General features: G+C 25.9%; 1 protein-coding gene across 4 annotated transcripts in view; it reads left to right on the top strand.

Annotated features, from left to right (window-relative positions):
• The window catches only part of LOC111619161 (ETS homologous factor-like), an 85391-nt gene that overhangs the window by 46013 nt on the left and 25280 nt on the right, over positions 1-14098 (top strand). The window contains exon 1 of one of the 4 annotated variants that reach the window (XM_023360843.1): positions 1442-1563. The exons of the other annotated variants lie outside the window; for them this stretch is intronic. Coding sequence (XP_023216611.1) covers positions 1529-1563 — 35 coding nt within the window. The 5' untranslated portion in view covers positions 1442-1528. Of the gene's footprint in view, positions 1-1441; positions 1564-14098 lie in introns of those variants that run through there. 4 annotated transcript variants of the gene reach the window in all.

Genomic DNA, 14098 nt, shown 5'->3' with positions numbered 1-14098 from the left:
AATACATTAAAATTTTAATAATAGAATAATAATAATAATAATTTAGATAAGAGTTAATGCCATAACGGGAATAAATTCATTAAAAATTTTATATTAATTTTTAAAAATAAATTCGTGAATTTTTTTTCAATATTGACATAAATAAATGGTGATAAACGTTTTTAATTATAAATTCAATCTTAATGACATTATTTACTGCTTAAATTATGATCATTTTAATTGTAAATTAGATAAAAATAGAGATGTTTATTATCTAATTTTAAATCAAAATATATTCTCGAGTTATGAAAAATTTAATTATGATTCATAACGTGAGATGGTGAAGATCGTTATCCTCCAAGAACTGGTTTCTTTGTAAAATACCAAACTTATCAAAATTGGTAAATTCCCCCTATAAAATATGTCTCGTATTTTAAAAATGCATAAAACAATTTATAAAATTTCTATTTTTGTAATATATATATTATATACATAATAACTTCTATCTCTGAAATTTTAATGTGCATTTAAATAAATTACAGTATTTTAAACCCAGTTAACAATTTTTCTGCTCTACTTGTTTATTAAACTATTCAGTAAATAAACGAAAATAAGAGAAGAAAAAGCGAAGTAAGTTTTAAATTTCATCACATTTGATTTGAAAATTGAGAAATTCAGAAAAATTATCGAAACATTGAGAAATAAGGTCTAACAAAAATAGTTTTATTTTGAAATTTCAAATTAGTTTCTGAAAATATTCTGTGAATAATTTAACCGCTATAAACATTAACAGAAAAGATTAATCAATGTTATTTTAATGTATGAAATATTTTATTACAAAAAGATTTGTTTTTATTTTTTATATTTCACATATATTTTTACTAGTTTACCGTTATAAATAACTAAGATATTTCTATTTTAATGTATGAAATATGGCTTACGTACTGTACAATACTATATCGTATGTAGTATATCCATGGTAAACTTAACTTGCTGTGACCCTAAAGTATAACTATAACAGGCCTTCCCCCTCTACCAAATTACAATATATGTAAAAATATGAGGCCCTAAGCTATAGATCCATACATAACACGAGGCTCTAAGCTGTAGACTCATGACACAAGATAGTAAAGATGAGGCCTGTTTAGCTTGTGTAAATACGATCCTGAGTATATCCTGTCATCTGATGGCAACACGTGTACAGATTTTATTCACCTTTCATTATATTCTCTTTAATATGAATATTAATCTGTAAATTTTACTTCATACAAAAGTCAAATTATATAATTCTGAACGAGAATCAAGTGGAAAAAATCAAATAAATTTCATAAAATATAACGCATTATATATAAAACCCGAGTGACTTTCTCGTATCCGGTGCTGAGTAAATTTTATCCGATTTTCCGTGCATCAACCAATAATAGTAAATTGATTATTCACGTGACAATGGGAGGCTCAAAAATAAAAATCATGAGACATCATTTATGCTTTTAGTTTATGTTGAAAGTAAATGCACTGATTTATAAAATACCGAAAATATTTTAGAAACATGTTTAGTATAATAATTGGAGACAGATTTTACAGGTAAATTAATTAATTTATTTGTTATTAATTGTTTATAAGCCCATATTTTTCTTTTAATAGTCTCTTTACATACAATAATTTATATATTTTATCATCTGATGATTTTTTTTTAAATATCGGTTCACTTGTTATCTGTCCGATAATAAGTGAATTTAAAATAAAGTTTGAAAATTAGCTGACGATAAGATTATGTAATACTACTCTGGAGGAAAGAAGAATTTTAGTACTCTATTAAATTCCAAACTTGTTAAACAACGACTCGTCCCCCTACAGAAAAACACATCAGAAGAATTTAGGAATATAACTGAGAATTAGAATAATATAATTAAAATTAAGATGGTATAATTAGGAATATAACTAAAGATAGGGAACATAATTAACTAAGATATGTTTATAATTAGATTATCTTATAACTATTCCTCAGTTAATTATGTTTCCCTATCCTTATTTCTATTCCTAGTTATATCCCCTTAATTTTTAATAATATAACTAGTAACATTCTTCTAATTCTTAGTGTTGTTCATAATTATCTTCTCCAAATCTCAGTTATATTCACAATTATATATTCTTAAGAATTAGGAGAATATAATTACGAATATAACTAAGAATTAGCATAATATAATTAATAATACGTTAGGAATTAATAGAATTGGCCCATTAAATCGGAAAAACGAATAACATCTGTTATAAATAATTATAATAAAATTCTTAGAACATTTTTAATGTGTAATTTACTAATTCCAATCTTTGTAACCACACAACTAAATGAAACATAAATTAATTTACTTTTAAATATTTTATAATAAATTTTTAAAATGTTTAATGTATTTATTACTTATGTTTTATTTTCAAGGTTACTTTTCTTTTTATATTTAGATTATGGTAAGGTTGGTGGTCTGTATTGAGTAAACATTTTTATAGTAAATGTGTGACTAGATAGGTGTGTAAATTTATAAATTAATTTCTTAGAAATTATAAATGAAAACAATCCTTCTAAGAAATTTTAATTCCATTAAAAATCTTCTGAAGTTCTGCAAAGATTTTCGTTTTAAATTAATTCTTTAAAAATTACCAAAGTACTTANATACATTTACGTATTTATGAGCAAACTCTTGAACACTTCATTCGCCATATTCTTTGGTATTTTTCACTTGATTTGTTAATTGTTATTTTTATCTTTTATGCCATCTTCCTTTATTTTTTCCTCTGTCATCTTCCTAAAATACCGAATTTTGTCTAATATTTCTTACATTAAATATCTTCTGCAATTATTTTATTAGGAATTACTTTCCAATTTTTTATGCTAATGGTTTCTCTGTTAAAGAGTTTGCGTTATCTAGCGTTAAATTTAATAAATTTTCGATTAATAATTTAATTTAAAATGTTATAGAAAATTTAAAAAGCATATTGTAACAGAAAGAACAACAAAAATATACAGAAAATTAAATTAAATATAACTTGAAGTTCCTTGACAAGTGTAACCATTAAAATTATCATCATCATGTTGATTTAACAATTAAAGACATCGCTGATTAAAATTGATATGCCAAGATCTATGGCCTTATACCATCGAGATGTGAGAGGACATATTCTTTGCTGCATCTTCTGCAGTGCATTCCTCTATTTTGGAACTGAATTCCTCCACTTCCTCTAACTTCTTGTAACTAATTTTTTAAAATAAGAATATAGTTAAAAATTAGAAGGAACAGGATGTTTTTTATATAAAATAATGTGAATCACTAATTCTTCCTTTCTACATTAGTTTATTGTTGAAAAGATTTTTTGTTTCACATTTAAAACGGAAATTAACGGTAGGAAACGAAAGTAAGAATAATCAAAGGATATCCTACAGACCATATTAATTATGCATAAAAGATAATTATCATAATAAAACATCGTCTTCAAGAATATTTCTTAAATTTAATCAATTTTACCATTTATATTCGTATTTATTTGTATAATTAGATCCAGGACTGGATCCTAGAACATTTTTAGTCATTTCTTTAATGTCGGGGGTTCCATGAACTATTGTATATACGTAATTAAAGGGGGGGTTTGCCAAAAGTACGTTGTACACAACAGGGAGGGGGTCAGAATTGTCTCAAAAGCTGTACACGTAATTAATGGAGGGATCCTATAAAATATTTCTTGTAAATAATATAAATGTACTTATTAATAATTTAACGAATGATTTAGACTCGAATCTACCAAGAACAGTAAAGAAATTAAAATTAGGAACATATTTTACGTATAAAACTTTAAAAAATTGTATTATCTTAAAAATGTGATTATTCAGAATAAAGATATTATCCCCTATAGAATAATGAAAATAATATTTGTAAATTAAAAATATTTAATTGGGGAGACTTAGATAAGGTGATAAAAAGAATATTGCAAATTGAATAATTACCATAAAATTAAAAAAATTAAAAAAAAGAAAGAATTTAAATTTCTCAATATTGATTCAATTCGAAGAAGGTTTCCTGGAATTAAGCCAATAATTTTTATGTTTTTAATTAAATTTTCATGAAAAATTTCCATTTAAATGTTAAAATTTAATGATATTTTATAAGGAGAAAAATTATAAATAATTCCTAAATTAATTTACATTATAACATTGAAAATACGCCAATTATCCTTAAAAAGTCCCTTTAATATTTGTTATTTTCAAGGTAAATCGGTGAAAATTATTTTTTTAATGGCTAAAAAACACGATTTTTTCTTAAATACTTACCTTGTAAGCAAGCTTAAACTGTATTTAATGTATAAAAAAAATTTAAAAAAAAAATAATAAGTACATACTTAAAGGAGGAGCAGACAGGGAAAAGTTTAAGAGCGTAGCTTCATTATACAGTTTAAAAGTGTAAGGTGTGATCAAACTCGCTCCTTAATTGCAATCTAAATGCAATTTGTCTAATTTTGTAGTCTGCACATCAAGCCAAGCTCATTGTATTTTATTATGTTTTGAATTTTTAGAACAACTGATGCGTGAATAACACCGTTGACAATCTCGTATCAAAATATCATTAAAATATTAACTAACTAATCAGGTGACTTTGATCGTATTTTATTTATTTAAATCTCTATTTATAAATTACTCCTTTATAATGATTTTGTGAAAAATTACATTATTTTCTACAGTTAAATAAATGCAATTTTAAGAGTAATTAACGATTTTATTCGCTAGAAAATTAAAAAAATAAGTAAGAATTTTGTCTATTTTATAATTAACTTTTAAAAAACAATTTTAATTTTAATTTTGCCATAAATTTTCAATGGGTTTTTTAAGATTAAAATCGAAAAATTAAATTGTCTATGGAGGGGCCTTGAGTTTAAGGGGCACCAAATATAAATAATTATATATTAAATGAAGGCTTCAAAGAGCCTCAAAATTAATTGGCCATTAGCCAAGTATGTTAATGGATCTTGTTTTTTTTTTAGTTCTATATTGTTTAAAATTCAATAATGACTCGATTTATTTAAGCAAAATATATTTAATTTATATAATTACATAATTATATTTATTTATATTTCTGATTTAACATATCTCCTCAATACCTTCTCTCCTTTTCCTTATCCCTTCACTCTCTTCCTTTCTTCAGTTTCTACCTCTATGATAATAATTAATTTATAATAATTATAGATTACATTCGATAATTTAATTTGTGACAATACTCTATACTCTAGCTCATCTATACCCTTGTTTAAATTATCCAATAGGAAGCGTTAACGAAAACACATAAGACTCCTACCCTATACCTACAAGATAATTATTAAAGACAATTAATGGGAGAATTTTTTACTGAAAATTATTTTTTTTTAAATAAAAAGAGGAAAATGTAGATGTTTTCTAGTCTTCACATCAAGTAACAAGTAAATGTTTAAGAATATGAAAATTTCAAAATAAGGAAAAATTTTATTATTCTAGTTTTTGTTATAATTAGTTATGTGTGACGCAATAAGAAAAGAAAAATGTAAATTATACAATAAAAAATCAATAATGTAGACATTATGAAAGTAGGGTAGAATAGGATAAAATTGATGGAATAATGTAACGCAACATTTGGGGGGTGCCTAAGAAACTGGCTCCTATTTAAGTGTTAAACACGTGAATAAAACCTGGGAAACTCCCTTGGGGGCGACCCACGACCAATTACCAGTGTTTATTGATGTTATTCATTCGATCATTGGCGAGGACTACTATGAAAGCCTAGTTAAAGAACTGTGTTTTAATTTTAGATTCGTTAACATCCCAAAAAAAGTTTCGTTTTAAGTAAAATTAGGCTATACTTAATTATACTTAAAATATTTCTTTTACAATTCCTTTTAATTAATATTTTTTAAAAAATTATAAATTTTATAGTTACTATTAATTGAAATATTTGTCGTTTATACTTGAAAAAAATAGATTAATAATTTAGGTTTTATTTGTATTTGTTATGTATTTGTTAACTTTAATACAATCAAACCTCTGAACAACGGCCACTGACGGAAACAAAAAATAAGGCCTCTGTTCGCAGGTTATTCGATTGAATTTTTTGTTCAATAAATAATTGTTTGTTATTTATTGTTACAAAATAAACAATGGTCGTTATTTGGGGTAGCCGTCACTAGAGGTCCGACCGTATAATTATCATATATTTAAAAATTATGTTATATTATTTATATAATTCCCAATGATTTTTATATTATTTATATGAATCATTGAAAGTGTCGTGTTTTTCTCTTAGTATTATTTTTTAATATTTTATTATCTTATTACTTAACCGAACCTCCAATAACGATTACCTCTAAACACAGGCCGTTTTTCCCTTTTTGGAATGTAAACGAAAGAACCTTCAAACAACGGACACCTTTGTGCAACGGACATTTCTCATATTCCCCGTCAATGGCCCGTTCTATGTTCCGTTCTTCAAAGTTTGAGTGGATAATTGAATCAATTATAATCACTCTGTTTCCATTAAGGAATGATAACTCAAAGAGTAAAATTTAATAAAAATAATAAAAGTGTGATTAAAAATACTCATTAAACGATTTAAAAATAAATTTACAAAGCTGTTTGTTTTACCGGAATTTTATTCTTTTACGTCAATACGACGTCAACACTTCATTTCTATAATACGATTGTATCAAAATGACGTCAAATTGACGTAAAATTATGTATTGTCTCAGTAAAATATAAGTTAAAAAATAAATTAATTCACAATAAAAAAATAATGTTATAGGAACGAGAATAAAAATTAACATATCAAATTATTTAATTATTGATTTAGAGTTTTCATTCTTAAATAAACAATGTTTTAATATATTATCAACAGACTTGTTTTTCTTATAAATTTTGTATATAATAAGAAATGGATAAATAAATATAAAATACAAAATTTTATATTTATTTATCTATTTTTTATTGTGCTATTATATATAGGCTACACGCGAGGGTTGCCCAGGAAGTATCACAAGATTTTTCCTCGTTCGTTATTTATTTATTTTTACTTTTCAAACTTTAATGTGTCATATACCCGAATTTTCGGCAACAAAAACCAATTCTTTAACATAATTTTATTTAAAATCTATGGCCTTATACCATCGAGATGTGAGAGGACATATTCTTTGCTGCATCTTCTGCAGTGCATTCCTCTATTTTGGAACTGAATTCCTCCACTTCCTCTAACTTCTTGTAAGAATTGCATAATTTAAAGGGCCAGTAAGATGTGTACGAGGCAGATGGGGCACAATACTCCAATGAAATTGGATGTTGCGCCTCATCTTGTGTATGGGATCCTCATTGTCATACTATACAATGCTAGCTATATTATATGTAACGTAATATATACACACTTATATAAATCTTATAACAGTTAGTCTAACTACAACTGTTTAAGCAATTATTAAAATAAAATATAACAAATAATAATTTTAATGATATATAGAAGAAATGTAAAAACCCAAATGACTCACAGTTAAGAATTGTAATTAAGATGATAATTTAGATAAGAGAATTAAATTAATGTAAGGTTATTCATTGTTAATGAAGTCTATACCACATCTATAAATAAATCCCCTTATCTTCTGTAATTGTTACATAAATATGGTATAATAATGAATTATAATTAAATCGTTTATTGTGTTTATTTTAATCCACGTGTTTAGCGTGTCTAAATACCTTAAAAATAATAATTAACATAAATTAAATATTCAAATCTTATAAAGAAACAATATTCAAACTACTGGCTTACATCTTAAATTAGGGCTGATTGTTTGGATAAATTATAATCTCTTTAGCACAATACAATGTTATAATGAATATGACGTAACATAGATTATATACTATATAGTAAAATTAAATTTACTATACATTTATATAGAAAAATAAGCAAAAGTTGTTTAAAAATNGATTTTTACATCACAAAGGAAATTGTCAGTAAATCTTGTGACTTTCAAACTCTGAAACCTCAAAATCGTTTTTTATAGACATCATTACATTAAATAGACATAACTTTTATTCTTTGAGATTCTTCGGTTTAGCGACACACTCGATTTAGTGACAATTTCAGAGATGAACAAATGGTGACGCTATATCGAGGTTCGACTGTATTTGAAAGCAATTTCAATAGATATTTTACGAAATGCCATAATAAGTTTTGAAATAATAATATGAAAATTTTGAGGATATGGTGGCTCTTGGAACTGATCAGAAGAATTTGGTAGAGAGCAGAATGAGGTGAAGAAAGCGATCTGTAGCAGAGTAAGATTAAGAAGAAGAAAAGTATGAAACTTGAGATATTTCATAAAATTGAAATTATAGTCTTCAGGTCTGTTAAACAGGACTTATGAAAATATATAAATATAATCTGATAGGAAATTTCTATATAATTATATTCAGTTCTTGGTGTATTACGTCATCTTATATGAAATTTAAATAATGAATACCTAAAAGTGAATTAGAGCGCCATTTTTTTCATCTAGTGGAAAATTCAGGAATTTATTGCTGTTTCAATAAAATATATCTCTTTGCTGCTCTTTTTATATTTTTGAATCGTCAACAAATTGTTATCAGCATTTCTTATTGTTCACAAGAACAAAAATTTATTCCGGTTTCTGCATGCGATCTTTCTGTTAATTCTAATGAAATTAAAATTATCATACTGATAAATTATCAAAACATAAAAAAATTACTTAAGGAAGGACATGAAAAAGTCTCTCTTCTTATCGTTTTCTACTTCCATGTTTCTCTTGGAAATCATCACCCTCTTTTAAATTTATTTAAATGCCAAAACACAATTCTATGCTAACTCCATTAAGAAAACTTAAGTTATAATCATTTTTATTTTATTTTATGGTATATCACTTTAAAATTGTCCATGGTTAAATGCATAAAGATTCCATGAAAATGGAGCGAGTCATAGCCTACATTTCTCCTCTTTCAAATTAATTTTTTTGATAGCATAAAAAAAATTATTTCTGTCAATTAATTGCTATTATTACTAATAATCACTACAATCAAAATTAAGTATATAATTAAAATATACAAATGAATAGGTTATTGAATTCCATAGCCTTTTGAAGAACACGATTATTGATTTGGAATGATGTAATTTCAGAGTGCATTTAGGCCTATATTATATTATGTTAATTTATATTCAACTCGGAATTTTAACTAATTATAGGATGATTCAAAAGTTGCGTCACCCAACATTTAAGTACTCGCCAATTAATATAAATAAATTTTTTGTTTATGACAAACCGCAGCACTCTTCAAGAACTTAAGACCAGTATCTACTGTGAAATTGTTCGCATTGAAGAACAATAATATGCAAATTATCTGAAAACATAATGAAAACTTCAAGCTTAAACTATTACAGAAGAATTTTTGAATATTTACTGTAATTATGAGAAGATAAATAATACATTTACGTATTTATGAGCAAACTCTTGAACACTTCATTCGCCATATTCTTTGGTATTTTTCACTTGATTTGTTAATTGTTATTTTTATCTTTTATGCCATCTTCCTTTATTTTTTCCTCTGTCATCTTCCTAAAATACCGAATTTTGTCTAATATTTCTTACATTAAATATCTTCTGCAATTATTTTATTAGGAATTACTTTCCAATTTTTTATGCTAATGGTTTCTCTGTTAAAGAGTTTGCGTTATCTAGCGTTAAATTTAATAAATTTTCGATTAATAATTTAATTTAAAATGTTATAGAAAATTTAAAAAGCATATTGTAACAGAAAGAACAACAAAAATATACAGAAAATTAAATTAAATATAACTTGAAGTTCCTTGACAAGTGTAACCATTAAAATTATCATCATCATGTTGATTTAACAATTAAAGACATCGCTGATTAAAATTGATATGCCAAGTATTTACAGCAATTCACAATTATTTGAGTAAATGTATGCATGTATGCAAATGAAATACATGCCTACGCATAAGAGAGCGCTTTATTTTGGTCATGCAAATCAAGTAATTCACGTCTCACACACGACGACTCTGTCATTGAAAAGACAGAGCGTTACTGTTCGAAACTGCATTAGAACAACAGCTGTGCACAGGACGTTTGTACTTGCCTCCTAGCACTATACAAGGTCAAGCAAAAATTCTACGTTATTATCCGTAGGTTATAACATGTATTCATGTTCAGTAGAACTTTTTTTATTAAATGGCCTCAATGACAACCTTTTGCACTTCAAGTTCTTGCAAGAATTAGTTAGGATATACTTTGATGACCTTGGAAAGTTTCGTAGACACCAGACCCATTTCTAACTGAAAACACAAATTAAAAACCCAAAAATATATGAGTCTTATCGTTATTTGACCCCTCGACTCATGAATTTTGCTCATAGGATACGAATCTCTGAAAAAATTTCATAATTTCAGCTATCGTAAAGTAACATACATGAAGATTTCTTACAATGCCATTCTTAATTGTATCGTTTGAATACCCCAGAAAACTGAATTAATTAATTAAGGATTTCTTTTAAAAAAGGGCCACCTTGATCCCTATGACCTTTGGCTTTGTGATTTCCTTACGATAATCTTCACTGTGATAATTTATCGCAACTTTAGCGGATCTAAAGGCGAGCGTATCAGCAACATCTCGCATGAAATACTGCAATCCAGAATAAAACTTGCCATCCTGTAGATCAAGATGTGGATAACGTGGGAAATCTTATCGAACATTTCCAATATAAATCTTAAGACCAATTTATGTATCAACCTTTATACAATGTTAAACTATGGCTACTCGAAAGTGAATAAAACGCCATTTTTCATCTAGTGGAAGCTTCAGAAATTAATTTTCTGTTTCAATAAGAATTTTCTCTCTTTCACAATTCTTCTTCTTTTTTTTTAATAAAATTAACGGTCAAACCTACATATAGCGCTGCCCTCGTAAACTATCCTTTATTATATTTATGAATTACCGAATGTAGATTTTTACATCACAAAGGAAATTGTCAGTAAATCTTGTGACTTTCAAACTCTGAAACCTCAAAATCGTTTATAGACATCATTACATTAAATAGACATAACTTTTATTCTTTGAGATTCTTCGGTTTAGCGACACACTCGATTTAGTGACAATTTCAGAGATGAACAAATGGTGACGCTATATCGAGGTTCGACTGTATTTGAAAGCAATTTCAATAGATATTTTACGAAATGCCATAATAAGTTTTGAAATAATAATATGAAAATTTTGAGGATATGGTGGCTCTTGGAACTGATCAGAAGAATTTGGTAGAGAGCAGAATGAGGTGAAGAAAGCGATCTGTAGCAGAGTAAGATTAAGAAGAAGAAAAGTATGAAACTTGAGATATTTCATAATATATATATGTTATGTATGTATGCATTCCGTTTTGGATATTATTACAGAATAGGATTGATGGGATAAGGCAATGCAACACTTGGGCGATCTGTCATGGAGGAATGCTTCCGGGAAGGACTTTTTATGGGAAAATGTCTCCTATTTAGGTGTTAGATACGTGAAGAAAATCCAGAAAACTGTACATGGCCAGCCCAAGAACCCACAACCAGTGTTAAGTGGTTTTACCCACTGGTCATTAGTATATTATCAATATTACAGAGATAAGATTTAAATTTACTATTTTACTTGAGGAAATGTTCTTGAATTTGTAAATCTTATAATTATTATTTAATAAAAAAATAAATATTTTTAGTAAATTATATCTTATAGATCTAGTATAAAATATTATACCTGGTATGTTGCAAGTTCACCCAACCAAATCAATAATATATCATTAATCAGTAATCAGATAATTTTGCGCATATTTAATGATATTTGCCATTATTAACTGGAAAATATGAAATAAATTTTTAAAAATAAATAATTCATACGAAATCCATTAATTTATATTTGATCAAGGAAAGAGATACGAAACCGTATAAAATCATAACATCCGATGGCAATTTTTACGTAAAATTTCATTTCAAATAAATGTTTTGAAAACATTTTTATGGCTAATTTATTTTCGACTAATTTATATTTTAATTATATAACTTATTATAATTATTGTACTCGCAGTTCTAGAATTCCTTAACAAGGTACGAATTTCTGTGTTTATAAAATCATTTTTCTTTAAGTAATTCTAGAATTTTTTTAGTATTTTTTCAATTTTTTAGTTTTTACTTAGAAAAATTAACTCTTAACGTCAGTACTTTCACTTACAATATTTGTAGATCCGTAGGAAATGCACTTGACTTAGAAGTAGGGTCAAGTTTAACTTCTCTTTTGTAAAAATACTAAAAAAATAAACCCCCTACTGGTTAAACTACTAATTTAACTTGTTCAGCATTGCCTCAATTATCTATAAAAACTAATTTTAAGATATTTTTATTTATAATATAATTTTTTATACATTAATTTCGGGATCAATATACTATACTTTATCATACCTAATGCATTTTTTTTTAAATGGGTGAATATATAACCGAATAAAATCTATAATATACTATATACTATATTAAAAACTGGATATTTTACTTCAACTTTTTATTATATTATAAAAATATTTTACAGATTTCAATGCCCATTTTAACATTGTAAAATTTTAGAACTAAATGGGTTAGTAGGGCTATGAATTACTTTATCGAATCTTCAAGATATATGTAATTTTTATTATAAAACTATATAATTTATTTTATGTTATAATTTTATATTTATTCAATGTATTTCTGATAAAATTTCAATGATTTTGTTTTTTTTTCCTTCGTTAACTAATATTTATGTAGTAATGTCAATGCACTGTAATTACATTTAATGAAACGTACAATCACCTTTAAAACTTAGTACTTTAATTAAGTGCAACATTCCATACTTAATATAATGGTTACATCGCTGTCTGGCTTTAAAGACAATGCACATCAAGAACTGACCCAGTTTTGTCGCTTCTAATCAGTCATGGACCGGGTTTTTACTTTTGTTTTCGTTATCAACTTAAATTGTCAAAGTTCTCTTGCTATTGTGATCCATCTTTAATTTAAAACAAGAAATATAATTAATGTTATGCTAAACCGAATCTTTCTATATTCTGCTTTGTAATTTAAAAACGAATATAATATATTTATTTGCTATTTCTTCACATATTTCTTGTTACTCGTCATAAGTTTGTATGCTATTCTGCAGTAAATTTTTGTTATTTATTTGCTATTCTCTATACTTCTATGTACAGTACTTCTTTGCTCTTCTCCATGTTTCTTTGTCATTCCACCATATTTTTATTTACTATTCCTTATATATTCTCTCATATTACTTTGCCATTTCATCATATATTTGCTATTTCTTTAAGTATTTATTTGTTACTCACAATAAATTTGTGTGCTTTTTTCAGATTATTTATGTTGTCTATTTGCTATTCTCTACATATTTCTTTACCATGCCCCACATTTTTATTTACTTTTCCCTACATATTTGTTTGCTATTTTTCCACATATTTGTTTGCTACTCACCTTAAGTTTACATTCTGTTTTCTCATATACTGTATTTGTATTATTTGTTTGATCTTCTCCATATATTTCATATGTGGAGATATGGCAAACGTTTCACCATATTTTTATTTACTGCCATTATTGTTTTTATTATATTTATTTTACCATATTTTTATTTTCTATTCCCTAGTTATTTATTTGCCATTTCACCATATATTTGTTTGTCACTCACCATAAATATTCAAGCTATTTTCCTGTATATATTATTTTCTATTTCCTATATATTTATTTGTTCTTCTTCGTATGTTTCTTTGCTATTAATTTCTAAAAATAGTAAATATTTTAAAATTATAAATAAAAATTTCATACTATTCATTCTATAGAAGCTAATTTGCTTTCTAAAAAGATTATAAAGTTATTAAATTATTAAAATTTAACCAAAGGGAAAGAGTTGATTGTATTCTATTCTAAAGAACGTACAACTTGACTATTGTCACACCTGAAAGAACTAACAAGCAAAATTTTACAGTTCGTTTAGTAATAAAAAAGGAAAGGTTAATTTTAAAAAAAAAAAATTA

This window comes from Centruroides sculpturatus, unplaced genomic scaffold (genome assembly GCF_000671375.1).
Source record: "Centruroides sculpturatus isolate CEXI.00-Female unplaced genomic scaffold, Cexi_2.0 scaffold79, whole genome shotgun sequence".
In the NCBI taxonomy this organism is placed as follows: Eukaryota; Metazoa; Arthropoda; class Arachnida; order Scorpiones; family Buthidae; genus Centruroides; species Centruroides sculpturatus.
This window is presented reverse-complemented; position numbering and strand designations above follow the sequence as displayed.